Source organism: Varroa jacobsoni, unplaced genomic scaffold (assembly GCF_002532875.2).
Source record: "Varroa jacobsoni isolate VJ856 unplaced genomic scaffold, vjacob_1.0 scaffold_431, whole genome shotgun sequence".
NCBI classification, from domain to species: domain Eukaryota; kingdom Metazoa; phylum Arthropoda; class Arachnida; order Mesostigmata; family Varroidae; genus Varroa; species Varroa jacobsoni.
The window spans coordinates 507,960-527,563 of NW_019213333.1; the positions used below are offsets into that span (position 1 = coordinate 507,960).

The window sequence follows — 19,604 nt, forward strand, 5'->3', positions numbered from 1 at the left end:
ATATAATGATTTGACATTGACATGTACCAAAGCATAGACTTAATTAGATTAAGCCCGGTAAAAAATACTATTATTATTTATTATATTAGTATTTTCGAAAATGTCTGGAGCGATACACTTTGTTTGCTAACCTCTAATCTAGTCCCATCGTAGTGTTATCACAGGGATGCTTTAGAGGAGTAACAGGCTAATTACAGCCCTTTTCCAGTGGTTTCGCTCAGGTCTATTGCTATATTTTTGAACTTTGCACACCTGGATAGCTCTTGTAATTCTGTTAGCAACTAGAATGTCTATCGTGAAAATTATCTATGAGAAACTATGGTACAAAGTAACGATTAGTTATATATTTACACTATAAAGAAGATTATCATCACTATCAACTTGTAATTCTACAGGTGTGGGCTCATGTTTTGCTGTGGCCGTATATCTCGGCCAGGGGGCTGGCCTCACTTACCGGACAGACATGGAAGTCTTGCTTATAGGAAGCCCAATCATTATTCCAGGTTAGTTGAAATTAAGCAGTTTTCTACTTGATTTTCTTCTTTAACAAAATATACATTTGTAAAATACTTGTTGTAAAGAGGGGTTCGGCAATTTTTATTTAATAAAAGAATCCTTAAGAAATCTTAACGTCCCCCGCGTAAGTTTCACCATGAGCGCTTTATCCTGATTGAACAGGTATAGCATGTAATAGTACAAATCACATTCGCATTCGGCTGCGAGATATATTGTTCCTTAATGTGAACATGTTGCTCTCGAAGCTGGCACATGGGGGAATCAAAGACTGCTTCGATTATCACATGATCCACAAGATGTTTATACCATATGTCTGCGTGGTCTACATGCTTCCTACTGATTCCTAATGAAAATGTGACGTGCTACCAGCGGCAAAATAAGTGATTAAAATTAGGCAGAATACCTTCAAACGTCTTTTTCCGTGCTTACTCTAATTGTTAATTCAGCATAGAAAATTCAAAACAGTCTTCTGCTGTATGGCCAGACCATACGCACGGATCAGTGGATTGTAAGATTCCATCAGTTGTCATGACGACAGCTTTGTACGACTGTTACTGGATAATCTCCATTTACTTTCCTCCATGCGCTCTATCGTGACGTGCATTTCGTGGGCATCTGCCCTTTTTTAGGAACGCGTATAGGGCGACTGTGAGAGATCACTGAGGCAGTTAATCTCAAGAGTCTGATCTCTCGGCTTCGTTTTGTAGGAACTTGGCTTATGGTACGGCCGCTTTTGGACGGGCACAGAATAACAGTGCAAAGGCCGACAGAAACACCTTCCGCGTTCAAACAAACGCGTTCAAAGTTTAGTCGGTTTGAGGCATATAAGCATCTCCAACTAACCATTAGTCACAGAACGAGAAATTAGGGGGTGGATTTATATTCCTGACCTTGTTCCGTACTTCTTTTGAACCGAAGCTGGGCTTCGTGTCTCAGATGTTACCCCATTGAGTGTACACTCTCTGAGGCTTTTATTGATGCATATGTCACCCTAACCTAGAGAGTAAGGCGTCTGTTGGGTGTAACAATCGACGAGGAGGAAGGACCCGATAGTGAACTCACGAAGTTCAAGATCACTTGCGGCTTAGCCGATGTCCAGTGACGGCCTCCTTCTCAGGCTACTTGAAGTGTTCCATGTTACCCTCGCTATTCGGCAGCATCTACGTTTTTTGTTAGCACGGCCCAGCAGGACCCATCGGACGCCTAACAGGCAGCGAAGCAGCTAGCAGACTGTCCAACGATGGGGGGCGTTTTAGCCAATCTCTACGTGCTATGGCCAGGAGTATCGATTGGGATCATGTTCGTTGGAGGTTAGTGAGACACAGGGTGTATTCATGCTCAAGCGATAGAGGACACCTTTTCGAAACGTGCGAGTTTATCAAGCGATCGCTTTACCAATGAACTACGTTAGCTTTGAAAACAATGAGAGGTTTATTGTATGTTCAGTGTTTCTCGTATGAGAATTACCTACTGGATTGTGTTGAAGAGCCAAAAGGCCGAAATGAAATTATCTTGCGAATATCGGATACAATAGTCTTACGAAATGCACAGAAGAAGTCTATCGACCGATCTATCGCTCTCACTCTAAAGTATTTTTACAATGCAGCCCTACAAAATATATTGTTTATTCATAAGAAACATAATAATACGCTACCGGTATTTCGGTACATTGCTGCATATGTACTATTCCACCTATGCAGTTCTGCCTGGAAGACTTTTGCGATGGTAACAGTTTATTACATCAATATTCCGAGATTTGTTCTCTAATCCTCAGTGATGCATCATTTATCTAGATTTATCTAGGCTAGATTTATTTATCTTAATAATTTTACTGTTGATAGTCGATCTAAATATGCTTACAGCAACAGAACATCTAGAAAGGCGTCGGATGGTGCGGGCTGTTCCATTGTTCCTTTTCAATAGACTTGAATACGCTTATGCCGATTTAGTACCCGCTGTATGACTGACATCACGCTTACAGGTTCACGTATAGATTATTGATTGAAATAAGTAAGTTTACTTCCGCTCATTGCGAGAAACAGAGTCCGCGGTGACGTCAGATTAGAATTTACCCTCAATAGTAGAAATTCTGATGGTTCCCCATGGTAACTGAAAGGCAATTGGGTTAATATGGTGCGTAATATGGTGCGCTATTATCCTGATTAGAAAAGAATAGAGACTTTAGGTCGCTCGTTATGCTATGCACAACCACTGTATACAAGTTTATCACTGCAAGATTATTTTACTGGTACTAGTGTCCTCGATACCAAGGAACTAAACAGAGAAAATACGTAAATGAAAGTTTCTGCATAAACTCTTTCAAGCCTATATTGGCCAAAATCAGGAAAATCACTTTTTTGCAAGGGGAACGATCGTTGAGGTATTAGTTCCCTTCGTGCTGGAGCTACCAGTGGTCGTGAACTTCGTCGGTCGTACTTTCAGACTAGGTCTGGCAAATTTTACATTCGTAGCTTCTACGGTAGAAGGACATGCCGAAATGAACTTGAATCATTTGCATTACTGTCCCTTTCTCTCCAGTCAGTTTTGACATGTTCCTAGATATTTTGCGAAATCGGCTTAAGCACTGAGCAGTTTCAGATAATCCTAGATTCTAAATAAACATAAACTTAGGATTTTTCATATGGAAGTCCCTTAGACGTGCACAAATCACGAACGACCACACTAAGACCATACATGCGTCGATTCAGCGATGATTCTAAAAATTACTAAATTTAGTATCTGTTAATAATTAATTTATTCACTTAATCTTCAACTGGGGATCGGGCGTCATCAGTCCTCAAACTTCATTTTGCATTGTTTCGTGTACAAATCGAATGAAAATCTTATGTATTTTTTTTATACACATATGCAGGTATGTATGGCAGAAATAATAGCTATATATGATACTGCAACTGCGGTTCCAGGTTTACTTGCGTTGTATCTGTGTACGCGCAACTGTTGCGGGGTCATCTTGAACCTGTTCTTCTCGTCGGCTGCGGTTGGCTGCGGAGTGGGCCTCTACTTATCGGGTTTCTCCCGCTCGCTAGGGATCATGTTCATCATTGTCGGCCTCCTGATGATGGTCGTCATTATCCTTGCTCTTATCTACCACAAATTCACGGGTGAGCTCAGCTACAAATCTCATCTAATTTGTGACGCCTCTTTAGCCATAGATTGCGGTCACCGAGATAATGTAATAGTAACGTTTTTGCCTAATTAAATTTGGGGACACGATATGGGATGGCCTAGGTTTTTAAATCGGATGCCTCGTTTCGTTCTGGAAGCCAACCATTTGAAGCAATGCTAAATAGTAGTAGTACTGGAAGTGAAACTCGAAACATTTTTTAAGTCAAAGATGGTGGAATTTGTTAAAGCTATTAATACTAATAAATACACAGAATATACATTGTCGTTTTTGCTTGGTTTTGGCTTTAAATTAAATTACTTTAAAAACGTATTCTCGGTTACAAAAACGCGCTTAGCCAACGCAATTGCCTTGCTTGCTTGATGAAGCACCTGAGCATTGGTAGCAATTATGCTCAAACGACAATGGAAAATCAAAACATCATATAATCAGAAAATCATATAATGTTTCTATTTCTGAATAAGATATACCACAACAAGGAATCCTCAACGCATCGTTAAGAAGGGGTGTGTCTCTTATGAAAAATTTTTTCGAGCCCCATTACTAGGCAGAACCCGAACAACTTGTCACCACCTTTACAACACTGATAGCAAAGCTGTGGGAGCAACGTCTTGTTTTCGATTAAGAGAGGCCTGGAGCATTTTCGATGTATCAGGCTAACCATCTGTATGCACACTTTCTAAGTTTCGGTGTTTCATAGGCTCAACTATCATGATCCGGAACGACTTGTATTGCCTTACCATCAACTTATTAAATGTCAGACAGCTCCGGTTTTTTATTCGTGTGCCCGTCACCGGACACGTAAAATAAATAGTGCGCAAGAAGACCCTCCCTCTCCCCTCCGACAAAAGCCGCCGCGGATAACGCTACCTAAACACCGCCCAATGTTGACTTTCATTTTCACCAGGAAACTACGTTTGTGAATTGATAGCACCAAAAAGGTACGATTTGACGGAAGTCACATCTCGATCATAGCGAAATTGCTATCCGGACTGAAGCGATGAAAAGCTAAACCAAATTACCAAAAGATTAAGTTGAGGCAATTTCGTAAAGTAACACACAATGAGTTCTTTGAAGTGAAAAGTTGTGCGTTGTCGAATAGATGCAACGAATCGGCATTGACTTGTCGTATGTGCATTTACTGACAGGTTCGAAGTTAAAGTTTCTTAAAAATTAAATATTCATTACTTTTTACATCATACACCGTGGATGATTGCTATCTATATGTGCCTTACACATGTTTAACTACAGATGGCGAGCACGTAAGTGCGAAACAATTTACCATTACATTAGTGAATGTACCTTTATTAAACGACGATTAGAGAGAAACAGGTCTGATGTGTTTCGCATCATCAAACCTACAATAAATAACGTTCTTTTAGGCATTAATCAAATTACGCTACCTAACATATGATACTGCAACGCTCGTCTCAAACGTAAAAAGAGAGCGTTATAGTCAGTGTTTAACTACGAACAACCCACCATCGTGCCATAAGCTATCTGAGCCGAAAGGAACATCACCTTCTATATACAGCCCATTCTGACCCGGCTCGGATAACTCTGAAGATTATGTCTCGGTCCATGGTCAGTCGCGTTTGTTTCCGCCAAGCGGATACATACGTACGAGCATATACATGAAGCAGCTGTTTGTAAACTTACGTCGGCAAACCTGGGTCGAGATAGAGACCGGGGTGGAATTACGCGGACATAACGGGTGCAGAAAATTAGCAGCTGTAGTACGTCCGCTCTTACCGTTTTCCAGTCACTTAGTAATCTTAGTTATTATATTAGTTGGTATATTAGAAATGTGATAATTTTTTTATTGCGAGAACATTCACTTCCCTTCGACATCGCCGACAAACATTGGGGAAGATTACGAACGTTCGGCCATTGAAGAAGTAAAGAAAGCGCACAGGCAGAACATTTACGTCCAGCTTCCGTTATCGACAAGGAATATGAGGCTGTCTTTGCACCTTTCCAAGGCTCGGTCGCTTGAAAGGTCCACGTACTGTCTAGTAAAGCGCTCTGAAAGTAGATCTCAGCGTACAACACTCGTACATCTTACCGGTACGAACGGAATCGAAGTGGCAAAGATAACGCCAGAACGAAGGCAATGTTTTTGTGACCGATGGTGTAGGTAAGACAATTTCGTTGTATCTGAGAATGAACTCAAATAAACGGACGGCTTTTAGACACCAAAGAGCCGAGTTAACGATGGCTGAATAGATGACATATTGATTTCGATAGATAGATATCCTGCGCATAATCAGACAGAGGAGGTAATTAACTTGGCTCGACGAGAGAAGTCCCCTTTAGGCAGAGGTTGCTAGTCGACAGGACACACGACTCGGACAGTCAAAATTTCTAACAGCAAAAGGCCAACGGAAAAGGCTGACTAAAGAGAAGACCGTTGCTTCAAACTACGTTTATGAGTATCCCTCCAGTTTAAAACACAATAAAATTATATTTAAGATGTGCACAGATAGAAGAGAGGTTTCCATTAAACCTCTCCCAATTCTTCGACAGCTTTGATTTGTTCCTATCCAATTTAAAAAAGCAAGCTAGGCAGAATACGAAAGACATGAACTTTCCCGCCGTCCACGTTACTTGAAACATGTTGAACAGGTAACTATTAGAAGTAAATGAATTACAATATTTCTAAATAAGCGGAAATTATTCGAGCTAGTATATATCATATTTCGATGTCGATAACATATATGTACTGTGTTGTATTTTGTTAGGCAAAACACTCTGCTACTACGAAGACTATGATGACGATTCAATCTGGGGCGGAATGGGTATGAATGAGAGCGTGTTCGCCCTGCAAAGGGCCTACCCCAACTGCGCCCCACTGCGCAGGCTCAACTCCTCCATTCGGAGAGGTGAGTAACTCTAAATCAAAGACTTTGTAGCGGATGTCGAATAACGATTAGATGTGTATTTCGTTCATTTTATGCGTCGCAGAACCATTTCAGCTTCCGCTATAATCATAATGGTTATAATGCAAGGAATATACACAGTAATAATACGGAATAGCAGATTTGGTGTTGCGAAATAAGAACACTGATAGGCTGAACATTTTTCATAAACAGGACAGCAGGCCAGCTTTTACCAAAAAAAAATTCACCCTAGAAATAAGGGCTATGCAACATGAACGACAGCAATGAGTCTCTCTATTTTAGTGGCAGAAAGACCAATCCACCCCGAACGGTGTCATACACCTATCCACAGAATCATCTCTGTATACAAACACTTATTTGTGCCTAAAATATTCTTTAGAGACACTATACTAGACTCTACATCCGTGCCATTTAATAAATATAGCTATTAAAATAATGAACAATAGTTAAAACTTGATATGCCTGTAAGAGACGTCATATATTTTCGGTACTCACATAGAAGTCCACTTCTACATGTAGGTACGCGTGATAATAGGTAGTTATGTTCAATAATTAGGTACCTCTATATTTATCAAGGTGACGTATACATGTTGGAATGGAATAAATTTCATACGATAAACTCAACGATGCTTTTTACTGTTATGTAGGTCATATAAACTTGAAAATGCCAAAAGATCGTATATTGTTAGAATATTTATATTAATATAAGCGAAACAAGTTAAAATGCGCTCAATTGTATATTTCCCAATTGGCGAAACTTTTTCTGTTTTTTTGGCAAAGGCCGAATACATTCATGCACTTAGAACTAGGCGAGGACTGTAAGTATAGCTGTATAGGCAACATACGGTCAAAGAATTGTTCATTTAAGGACCCATAAGCATGTGGCGTCTCAGCGGGTTAGCCCATTAATGACCACTAGAACCACTGGAAAATTGAGCCTATCTATGTAGGCTGAGAAAATGTGAACCGCAATATTTTTCTCCTATAGCATATTCAATGAGGGTCACTAGGATTCACTGTTTTGTAGAATTGGCGATTTCTTACTTTTTGGTGCATTTACCAGAACTGTGAAATCACATCGCCATTGCGTTGGATCACTAGGCTGGTTGAAGGCGACTTGCGTAGCCGGCAACGATATCATACGGAAGACCATGCTGAAAGGAAACTACGATAATGTTGCTTCCCAAAAAACACCAGCTATAATAATGATGACTCGGAAAATGACAGTCGGGAGCGAGCACAGCGCTACCAGGAAGAACTTCTATTTGAGGCTTGAGAAGGAGTGTTTTGCCTCAACGAAGGTTATTAGAACCTTAGACCAACGTGCTGTTCACACGTTGCTTCTAGTTCGAAGTCACTGCGTTAAGTTCATCTTCGACGCTTTGCCACTAAAACTGCTCGTGAGCAAATGGTCGCTTTTATGATGATACATCAATAGCAGATTAACCAACGTGTTCGTATAAGCATACACCGTTTTTATTTATGTATTGGTTGGTTCATAGTGATCGTCAGTTACCGGCAAAGTAATTTACCTCGCTTACATAACTTGTATACCTATGTCTACCGTAAGAGCCTATAAGTTTTCTATCTTAACGTAGTGTAATCCAATGACATTCGGACAATGACCAATCGTGTGAAATAATCGACTGTTTCACAACGACGTCGTGTATCCTAACTGTGTAAGCCTCCTTAATATATCAGGCAAATTCTCAACTGGAGTCGTTCATTGAAGGGAAGTCACTGTCGAATTACCTTCGGTTACCCACCTTCAACTGAGGGATGCAGGTCATAGCCGACAATCGAATGTGAGTTCCATTGTTCTAGGTGATTAATTTCTGGCCGTAGCTGTACCACGTCGATGATAATCCAACGGTAGCATAGTACGAACCCTGACTCAGATGCTGCGGCGCTACTGTGAAAATGCCGATCGTCAAACGTCCGCCGCTTTTGGATAGTTTCACGGAGAAAATATATCTGTTTTCTTTGGTAGATGAGCCGAGCTTGTTGTCAAATTTATCAATCAGATGCACGACGAAATCCTTTCATGTTTTTAGTGCCGTTAAAATAGGGGGAAGACAATCTCTAAACCACTAGGGACTGAGCTGTGCCTGAGTAAATGTACTATGGTTCAATAATTCAGTGCATCTGGTAGATTTTTGTTTCGGGCTACGGGTCAGCAGTTCTTTATTTCAGCATATACAGTTCCTGGCCAATATGTTTCACTGGTCAAACGACATAACGCGTAGTGGATTCTGAGTTTGCAGCTTCTTCGAAGAAATCGTTCTTCTTCCACGTGAAGCCCATGGACTGGCGTCAGTAAGCTTTATGTTTAGTCATAGATATAGTGGTGGTTTAATAAATTGTTAACTGCGACATCCATAAGCGGGTTGCAGTACAAGCTTTTCATGCAGTTCGTTTCTTGTTGCTTGTGCCTGTTGGCTGTGTAACAGCATCTGGGTGAATTTCTTACTTGGGAAAATATTTTGTGCTGAGATATACACATACCTGGGTTAGGCAGCGATTCATTGCATACAGTTAGGTAACATGGTCACGTCCTTCTCTTGTTGAATGCCGTTTTTCGATTGTTTCCCTGGCAACCACGGACAAAGCACGATGGTGCCATAGTCGTGTTCATACGCAAGGAGTAGCCGCTCTCTTGTCTATTATTTATCGATGAGCTGGGGTCCTGAAGCTTCCCATTTGTTGTATTAGCCGAGTTCCGCCATCACTGTGTGTAAGTACGTTTGGTCCACTAACGTCAATCGAGGACAGAGTTCGGACGTCCAGTAAGCAAAGCTTTTTAGATGTGCACCTGATTGTCGTTATCACTTACCCCCTAAGCCATTGGTAACAAATATCAGCATAGCGATCGGCTAGAGCATATGCAGGGTGCTGGCAATAAGACGCCGGACTTGACTGATTGGATATTGGTATTTATTTAAATACGTTCGTGCTAATTTTTGAAACAGGAAAAAGGCAACCGTTAAAAGGTCGTTTGAAGGTCACTCGCCTATAAAATCATTATAGCGATGCACACGTGAATGACTGCTAGCATTTGGCGAAAGATGCTGGCCTTTCAACCTGAGCATCTAATCACCACGATACTAGATAATATCAAACAAGGTACTAATAATAATAGAACTTGTGAAGAATAAGTAAATAACATAAAGTATATGCAAGCAACATCGGAAGGTAATGATTATACTTAATGAATCTTTTTGATTGACGATCATAGCACAATAAAGATAATTTTTTTATTTAAAAAGGTAGAAATCGGCAAGCCGTTCAAATAATCTCATTTACGGGCTGGACAAGTTACTCGTCCTGGAACAGAAGCATTGTCAAGTAATAACACGGTCTATGGCGATCTCATGCGGCTCAATCGATCTTCCTCTACATTAATTATTCAACTGTAGATTGTGTTCTATATTTTATGATTGACTGTCCAGTGCCCTCCAGCCAAGTGTATGCCAATGCACTTGGACATCTAAGAGTACCAAAGAAGCACAAGGCTACAATTAATGATGTTCAATCGAATCAGAACCAGACATGTTGGGTGATAGGGGTCAGATCTCAGTCATCGGCAGCAGTCAGCGATTGTTCCGCCTGTAGCGTAAACAATAGGTTCTATCTCCCTAATATATTTACTCCCAAACCTACGCTGTACCCTTGGTACAACAGTTTCATTTTCCAAATGAAGCTGCTATTGAATTTAAGCCGTTTAAGGAACGACTCGTTGCGGTAATGGGCCACGCACTAACCATACGTATTAAATGTATACTGACGAAACAAATCGTCCAGCGAATATCATAAATTAGAAAGTCAGATCGGGATAGTCTGAGAAGATTTTCGATATAAATAATGCACTGCTTCTAGGCGACAGTCTAGTATTTAGAATCTTCTCTTGTGAATCGCACAAAATCTATGACCTTATAGAGAGCACGAGATTGTTTAGCATGGACTAATTGTATACACCGCTTATAACCGGGACATATATAGCTCTTCGTGGAGCATTCTGGCAGTAAATGATAAACGTCTCTTAGTACTGCATAAATGAGACGAAATTGACTCAAGAGCAAAATATTGTAACGCCTTTCGTATCGCCGAACTTCTCTTCATCGATGCAGACAACTACTGCTGCAGGCCATGCGTCGTTCAACAGCTTTCAGAGCGTCCCGCCTTCTTCATAGTCCTCGCAAGCCGGTAAAATTATTATCGACATTTCCGCTAGATTTCTCGAAGGTTACGAAGCAGTTAGGAATTGCTTTCCATTCAACACTGAAAGGCTCAATAACTAACAGCACAACAGACGCTATGGACTCTCAAATGGATGGAAATGCTCGGATGTGGGCGATAGGCCACGGCGATTCGTTACCAGACAGGTACAGGAACCGTCGCTTTCGTTCGCGCTGCGTGACCACGCAGTAGACGCAGAGATAGATAGTGCGAAACCGCCTATTAGAAGCTTAACAAAGGGAATACAGTTAAGTATAGACAGCTGCTCTGCCTTTACTGCTCAGACTTTACTGAGAATGCGACAAGTATGACTTCACAATACGTTTTCATGTAGCCTCGTATTTTTTTTATGTACATACATGCAATCAAATGATGGAGCGAAGTTTGTTTCGCTGACAACTTCGATACTTTGATTGATTGAAAAGCTTCGCACCTACACATTACCATACTTGGAGAGACCAGCAACGATGCAAACGTTGACTTATTGTATAAACAATCGAAACGGAAATCAATCATGTAGAGCTAGACCTTGTTGCAAGCACCGTAATTTCACAGACTTTCAATCTCCAAGAAATATGAATCGAGAAGCTTATTGTTGTTACTTCGGGTTTCAGGTTGACATCGTGTTCTTTTTTCAATAACTTGCCAATATAATAACCGATTTTCGTCCGAAAAGCCTATTGATTATATATATATATATATATATATATATGAGTGCACACGCGGCCACTATATCACGAATATACGTGACCTCCTTTGCTGCTCCGCTACACGTGTTACGCACATGATGATGATACTTTGTTTTCTTTTAGCCATAGGTTTTCATAGGTCCAAAGGTACCACGCTTATCAAGCTGTCACGTTATTTCTTCAAAGCTACAAAGGTAAATGGCGCGCTCGTGTTAGATGCACCGAAACACAATCCAGGTTACCTTCGTCTGCTTTCACCAAAACCATAGCGGTAAAACACCGCATGCACAATGTCTACTCTGTCGAATTATGGCCATAACAGAACTCCCAGTTTGCAATGTAAATGAACGTATAGTGTTCCTAGACATAGCCAATACATCTGCTCGTGCACAGAGTTAAGCTTATGTTGGACCACTGCTTGGGTCACATTGATTACACGGTTTGTTTAACCTGCAATTGTATTTGCGTAGCAAACAAACTACTACAAAATAAACAAAGTCCTTCGCATATCAAGATAATCTCTGCTTAGCAAACCCTGATCCACGCTCAGGTAACATCGTCATTTCTAGCTTGTTGATTTATTTTCCTATTTCTAAACCATATTGATCTACGAATGCCTGTGTGTTTCGAGCTTTACATTTAGTATCGCTGTTAGACATAGTTCCATCAGACGGCTAGCTGACACTCAGCACAAAACCAACTGTCTCTCTATGCTCTATCGAACCTGGGTCACCTCAGCAAGCCAGTACGTTACCCCTATCTACACGATCTACGGATGCCTAAATCGCTTTCAGATGTCTGCAGTTTACTGAAACAATGCTGCAGGACGGAAGATCAGAAATGTTGCTCTGACAGTCGAAATAAACTGGGTCCGGTAAAAAAATAGAGACAAAAAGGTTTGCAAAGGTATATTATAGGACAAAGACTCTACTTACCGTTACTGGTTCACCTTGAAAGAATGAAATGGGTAGTGAAGTCCCCGTGGGACACCTTCACTATCTTCATTTGTTTACAATAGGTGGCCCGGCTGTACAAATGGCATTCAAACGAATCGCCCCCATGCAAGACAATAGACCTGATGGGCCGGTAAGGGAACGAACGAGTTCCCAGTTAAGCCTCGGTTCTGATGCTTGGTCCTAATTGCACCTGATGCCAATCTTAGCGTAGTAGTAACAAAGAACCGTAGAACTAGGAAATGTACGCTTAAATTTTTTCAAGGAACGGTTACTTTGTGAGGATCATCATTCCGCTCTAAAGTTTACGTGAATCGGGGAACGTGTTCAAACATACGTTAATATAAATCACATCATGACGCCAACATTGTATTGTGTGCGTTTGTATACGCATTGAACTTTGCGTATTCAACGATTCTCCGTGAACGTGCGATTTCGTTGCGTGGAGTAATCAGCAAAGATCACAGGCGCGGCCGATACAGAAAAGACACATAAATATTCGCCACGACTGCACCAGAGCACTCGAAGTGTTCCGATTGGAAGGAGATCATCGTAATTCTGATCGCGCCTGATAGGACAATGATCATGGCGCCAGTGCAACAGATTAAAGAATCTTCTTCGGCAAGTGAGCAATAAACCAGCTATTGGACAGAAGCTGGCCGACCTTTACTAACTATCGTTTCCCTGCGAACCATCATTACTGCTGTTGTTTCCGTTACCAGCAACCTTGACGGCACTATTCAAGGTTTTCTCGATACCTGGCCCGAACATCACCAGTGAACATCAGGTATTATTCAGCACCGTGACCAGATATACGTACATATTTTAGGAATTCTTTGATGACATTCCGTTTTGGTTCCGATTGTTAAAGGCAATGCTACAACCTTGTCGCCAACACATTTCACTCTATACGCCTTACATGCAGTAACCACCTATTAAGCGGTTTGTTTTGCGAAGCTTCGACAAACTCTTGTACGTGGTCAATGTTACCTCGTTCGACGGGCTACTTCGCTTTCATTAAATTCGTCGAAAAGGAGAGACGTCAATGAAGTGTATAAATGCGCACCGCCCTACAAGATGTTGTAACCTGCTTGAAGTAAATACGATTGAGCTATCCTTGCGCGAGCTATTTTACATGGATCGACAAGAGGGGATACGTTGGCGGATGCCAACGCCGCTAATGGCTCCACAGTATTGCTTCGAATCTATTGGCTATACAGGCTAGCACTCGCTGACATTTACAGCAAGGAGCAACGATCCGACGATCACTGATAGAAACCGCTGTCACGTCACAAGCAAGAGCTGGTGTATTGCGGTAGCTTGAATAGAATCGATGAAGTCAAAAACAGCAACAATTGAAGAAAACTGAAAAACCAGTTGGTACTCACGAAGCTTGTGTTCTGATAAGCAATATCTGTCAGTCAATTGATCGGCCTTTCAACTCGAGTTGGTCAGGCGACGAAATGGTGTACTGTCTGCTTTGGGACATCTGAAAGACTCTAAAAATGAATAGATTCGCTCGAGACGGCGTGCACAAGGACGTCACTGGACACTGTGAAATCAGCAAAAGCGTTGCTAAGGGACTTGGAGCTCAAGAGATACAGCAGCCCAATGGGGCAGCTTAGACGGGCCTTGACAGGCTTAAATACGTCTCTATACGACAATTTTGATGTAAATAGGATACAAAAGTGCTGCCATGGATCCTCGATCATTAAATGCAGGGAGTTGCAAGTACTAGGTTATTTGATGTAGGACCTAGAGCAAGCAGTTCATGTGATACGTGTACACATATGCCGAGGTAAGATGTGAACTAAATTCAGCGCAATTAATCTGATTTGTGTAAGGTAAGTTAGACAGCGCTAATTAAGTTCGTTACACGGAATTACATATTGTCGTAAAAGTATTGCTCATTAACTGTTGATATGTATGTGTGATAAGTAAATATGGACATGCATGAATTGAACGCGTCCCTGTTCGAGAAGAGTGAGCGGATTTTCTCTGATGTGAGATCTCACAAACTAAATCAACATCAGTAATAACAATGCACATCCATGTGCCTAATCGGTATTAATGATGCGTTGAATTAAATTCGGTCTAAAAATAATGTTATATATGGATAATTATAATACTATATTTATAAAACGTGTGTGTCCTTATAGGGTCGCAGCGTTGGCGCAGCAGCTTTCGGCGCAGTCTGGGTAAAAAATTTCATCACCAACAGAGTCACGAGCCTCATCACAGTCACAATCATAGTCATCAAAACCATAAGCATCATTATAACCATGGTGGCGAACGTCCCACAGGCGCGACTCTAGTGCTACCATCTGGGGCTAGCCTCGTCACAAACGGCGGCGCCCAGGCCAGCAGCAGCAGCAGCGCCCACAGTAACAATCCCAGTTTTCAGCATCGAGCGAGCTTTTGCTTAGGGGAACAAAACAATCACTTCGGCGACTACAGTCATAAGCACTCGCATGCTCTGGGGGCCGCTCACCAGCGGAGACCTAGTCATATCACGGTATGTCTGTATAACTACTTAATTAAATAGAAAAATAATGACTACAATGCTGGCTTGTTCTTGAAAACTTCTTCAACCAAACACAGTAATAACTTGTCACTGATAAACGCAACCTAAAAAGCGAAACCCAACAAGTAGTAATATAGTGTTCCCGTAGGTAACGTGTGTGCTTGCTAATGTTGAGCACACGTTGTGGTCTAGGTTCGAACCCAGGCATAGCCGAGAGTCAGTCGCGTGTCAGTCGAGACACCTTACGGCGATAGTGGACGTTAAACTTAAAACTTGAAGGTAGTTACTAACAGACGAGTTTTAGTCGATTCATAATATAAGAGTCATATAAATATTAACAATATAGTAAAAGTAGAAATGTCTATCTTCGAAATCGTATGTTTGAATAACCACTTTTAATTTTAAAAATATGATCATAGAGAATAAATCCAATATTCAAGGTCGTAAACAATGAACCAACTACGGTCTAAAGGAAGTTAAGCCAGTTATGCACTAGCATTGGGAGAGCAATTACCATAGAACGTACGAGTATTTCGCAACCCCAAATTACTATGCAATAAAACTGCCAGCTGGGGAACCAACAGAGTCAATTAACATACGATTCACCGGTGAACTTACCTTCGTCCCTGATCCATCCGAAAAATCCACATAACTTCATTCAGCCCATTTATATCCACGCCCTCTGTCAGCGGTAGAGAATCAGCTTAAATGCGATGCCCCGATGTTTATAATTTTTGTTTGTAAACAACTAAATCATGTCAGGATTTGCCTGACATTCGCATCTCCGGCCCATTGCTAGGTGAGTTATTGGATAAGAAAATCATCCAGTTATGATTCAGGTCATGTGTATAAACTATCACTATCGATAATAGTCAGCGTGCTGTGGTCCTTGAAAAAAACATTTTGTTTTCCTTATAGGTATCCAGCTGTTTGAAAGCTCAACTTAGATTCCATCAGACGGCTGACTCAGAGTTATGTGGCGAAGTCTGTCTACGCTCGGGAGCTTAAACCCTCTGGGTGCTTGATCGAAAAGCTTATTTTTTCCTAAGTGGGGTTGAACCGCATGAAAACTGGATGTAATTTTATTAAATATCAAAAAATTCTGCCTAATGTCAAAAAGGAGTGATTTTGAAATTTACATGTAATAGCTAAACAAAGGACATAATTGGAAGGTTGAAAACGTGTAGAAAAAAGTATTCTGATTGACACAACTCCGCATGGGAAAGGGTACTAAGAGAAGCAGGTGGAGGATATTAAAAAAAAAAAAAAAAAAAAAAAAGCATTTATGACTAAGTTAAAATAAATATTTGATAGAACAGATAACATTTTTGTATCTATTAATCACGTAAGATATGAATGAGTTTAATTTCAAGTGGATATTTCATTAATGAGCTTGTTCCGCGACGTCGAAGCAAGCGGGAATGCGTTTCCTGCTACGTTCGTTTTACGGAAATACAGAAAAAATCGATCATGTTTAGGGAAAATACGTAGTGAGTTCTGCTGCATCCCCTTAAGCCAGTTGAGCTTTCAACTGTTGGAGCCATATATGATAAAATTAGTGGGCAGTGGTCGAGGCGGAATGAAGTCTGGGGCCGAGCTTCACACACTCTGATCGACACTGCTTCGTGGACCCACTTGGGCGTGCACAGCATTAGGCCAACCCATTTCAAAAAAAGTATTGAGCTCAACTGAAAAAAATGAAATAATACCATCACAACTTTTACTATGCAAAGGAGTCGTTCAGTATCTAATTTTAATGAACTCATGTTGTGTTAGACGTCATAGGCTACATCATACAAAGTTTGACCCAGGTAGCAGCCTAATAGCTATGTACGGTTAAAGTATCGTTGATCGTATATTACAATGCACGTTAAATACGCGCCGTATCCATCTGTTTCATTACCGGTACTGAGGTTAGCGCCATAGATATTTGAGATCTAGCGCGTTTTCTTCTGGTTTATATTCTCTACTATATATGTCATGATCGATATCGCAAAGAGCTAGATTAATAGAAAATAAAAATGCAGAAGTAATTCTATGACTGCTTTCAGTAGTACTGTGATAATCGATCTTTTGTACTTTGTGCTTTCCTGTAATTGCAACGCATCGCTTGATTTTAACCTAACAGTTCAGTAGACCCAACTCATTCGTCTATGTGTTATATCTTGCGCTTAAAAATTGAGTCTTGATCACAATCTTATTACTTGGTCGTATTACTACTTTATGTATTGATAGTGCAATGGAGTAGTCTAAGCTCAGCCTCGAGAGAGGTGTTTGCCCGAACATATTCTAGTCCTTTAGCTTCCTTTATCAGAGAGATATACTCTGTATAGATAATTCAGGGTTTCCGTTTGGATCCCCAGAGTAGATTTTGTTAGTGCGATTATCTATGCCTATGCCCAGAATATGAGAAACGCGGTCTAGAATATGCCTACCGATATAAGGAAAAATGCAGCACTTTCGAACGATCATCTTAAAGCGCAATAACTCCAGTGTTGCCTCCTAGGCATGCAAGATAGATTTTAGATGAAATTTACAGAAACAAACGAATAACGATATAAGGGTATAAGAAGGAGGTATTTATTTAGTTTCGGACACAGACAGCGCGTGGAGACTCAAAGCATAGTAGATATCGAACTGTGCACGCATATACAAGCTGAAAAACATGTCTGACTGGCAATTTTGCAAACAAATAGCATGGTGCCTCTACGATAGGCAACTGGGTTCAAATGTCAGCAAGCTAAACAGAAAACAACAACGACAATGTTCTAAGCATGGAAACTATCCGGGTAGTTCTGATGCCCTCGTATAGGACCAACCAAATATTTCGATGATGAAATGAAGAACGAAGGTCTTCAGGCGTAGCGTAACCTGAGATGACACCGTATTACGCTAGATTCGATCATAAAGCAACGATCTATTTTAACAGTACGCATTTACAGCCTAGCTCGCCGTAGATTTAGCGCGGAGCTGACCCCCGAACACGCCGTCATTTATATGTAACAACATCACAAGTGTAGCCAGCATTGCATTGGTTCCTGTAAGGGTATGCGCGTCCAAATCGTACCTGAACGCTATTTCAGGCTTAAAAAAGGGGCGTAGCGCCTACCTTGTGCAAAAAACCTTTTTGCACATTGCTTCATATTACGGCCCCGAGTAGTTCCTTCTTGTCAGTTGCGTATCTTGTTATCACACGTGACGTATAAGAGAGAACAGCATGATTCCGAACTTTCAAATAGCTCTGAGAGCCTCGGAAGTTATTAGTTGCTATATCGTGTATGGTGTATTTGTTGGCTTTAATTAATAAATCGAGAAACGTCCATCAGTAAGGTACGTGTTAAGGTGTTACCATATCTGACAAAATGTTCATTTCACGTTTGCTAATCTTAAAATTTTAGCCTTTAGTCAACAAGGGGCCATGCTGTTTGTTAACTGTTCGTATTTTCAACCGCTGAAAGAGACTCGGAACTCTTATGGCTATTATTGTTCTGCCACGATACATAGAGCAACTCCAACTGTAATCGATCGCTTCTCTCATTTGAAACATATACGTCTGAGTCTATCGCAAAAGCTAGTTGGCCTATAGCCTATATCTGTCTCAAATCTTTGCCCACATATCATCGTTAATGGAGCGGTCGTGTAACGCTGAGCTAATGCTAGAAGCGACACTTTTTCCGGTACCATTCTTTGAAGGCAATATTTGCTAGTTTTGTCATTTGTCCTATACGAGGATTGTTGTGCGTTCAGTTATTATTTACAAAATTATAATATATAATAATCGATGACGATGAGAAAAGAAAAATTGATCTTTTCAACTATTTTTCACTTTATCCTTTAGACAAACACATTCGAACTAACGCTGGTCAATTCAAAGGTAATGGAGAGGCATCATATATATATATATGGCACTTAAACTGGGATTTGCTCGTACGAACCACTTTAGAGCAAATCAAGCAAACGGAGATACCTTGACAAAATCTTTAACGTGCGCTAAAGGCGTCGCCTTTTTGATGGCCATATGATGTAATCATCATTAAGTGCGGCTACAACTTCCCTGTGGACTCCAAAACTCTTATATTATTCCCAAACAACTTCTTAATAGTAACAATGCGCCAGGCATTACTGGTTAGCGTAACTATACTGCATACAAAATATTCCAACAAAATTAAAGTTTGGACTCGCAGCACGCCAAAGTGCAAGCGCTCAAAATAGTCCAAAAATACAAAAGGCGTGAAAAGTCTGTCAAGTGTTGGAGCTTATCTAACCGACCCAATTGATATTTTCCTCCCCAAAGAAGACCGTTAATTTCTATGTTAAAAATGGCCTTTTAACTAAGTTTGGTCATTTTCTGAGTCGTTTACACCCAGTGAAAAGTTTCCGCTAATTTTTCGAAAATCGCATAAAAACTGGCCATAACGTAAAACTACATTCGGGGCAAGTGATCTTTCTAGTTTTGGGAGTTAGTCCAATACGAAGAGATTGACTAATAGCTTAAATTACGGAAGGGACGTGTTGCTTTTTACCATGGGGGAAAAACTTTTCCAAACTCAAAAGTGGCAAATGAACCCACGTCCGTTGCAATAAAATAGCTCGCCAAAATATATTCTAATTTACATATCGTATGTATATATTATTATTACC

At 40.7% G+C, this 19,604-nt stretch overlaps 1 protein-coding gene across 1 annotated transcript in view; it reads left to right on the forward strand.

Moving 5' to 3' along the window:
* LOC111260372 (uncharacterized) overlaps window positions 1-19,604 on the forward strand; it is a 43,194-nt gene that overhangs the window by 7,612 nt on the left and 15,978 nt on the right. The window contains exons 2-5 of the mRNA XM_022833080.2: window positions 396-503; window positions 3,441-3,638; window positions 6,403-6,543; window positions 14,599-14,954. Of these exons, the coding sequence (XP_022688815.1) occupies window positions 396-503; window positions 3,441-3,638; window positions 6,403-6,543; window positions 14,599-14,954 (803 nt within the window). The remainder of the gene's footprint in view (window positions 1-395; window positions 504-3,440; window positions 3,639-6,402; window positions 6,544-14,598; window positions 14,955-19,604) is intronic.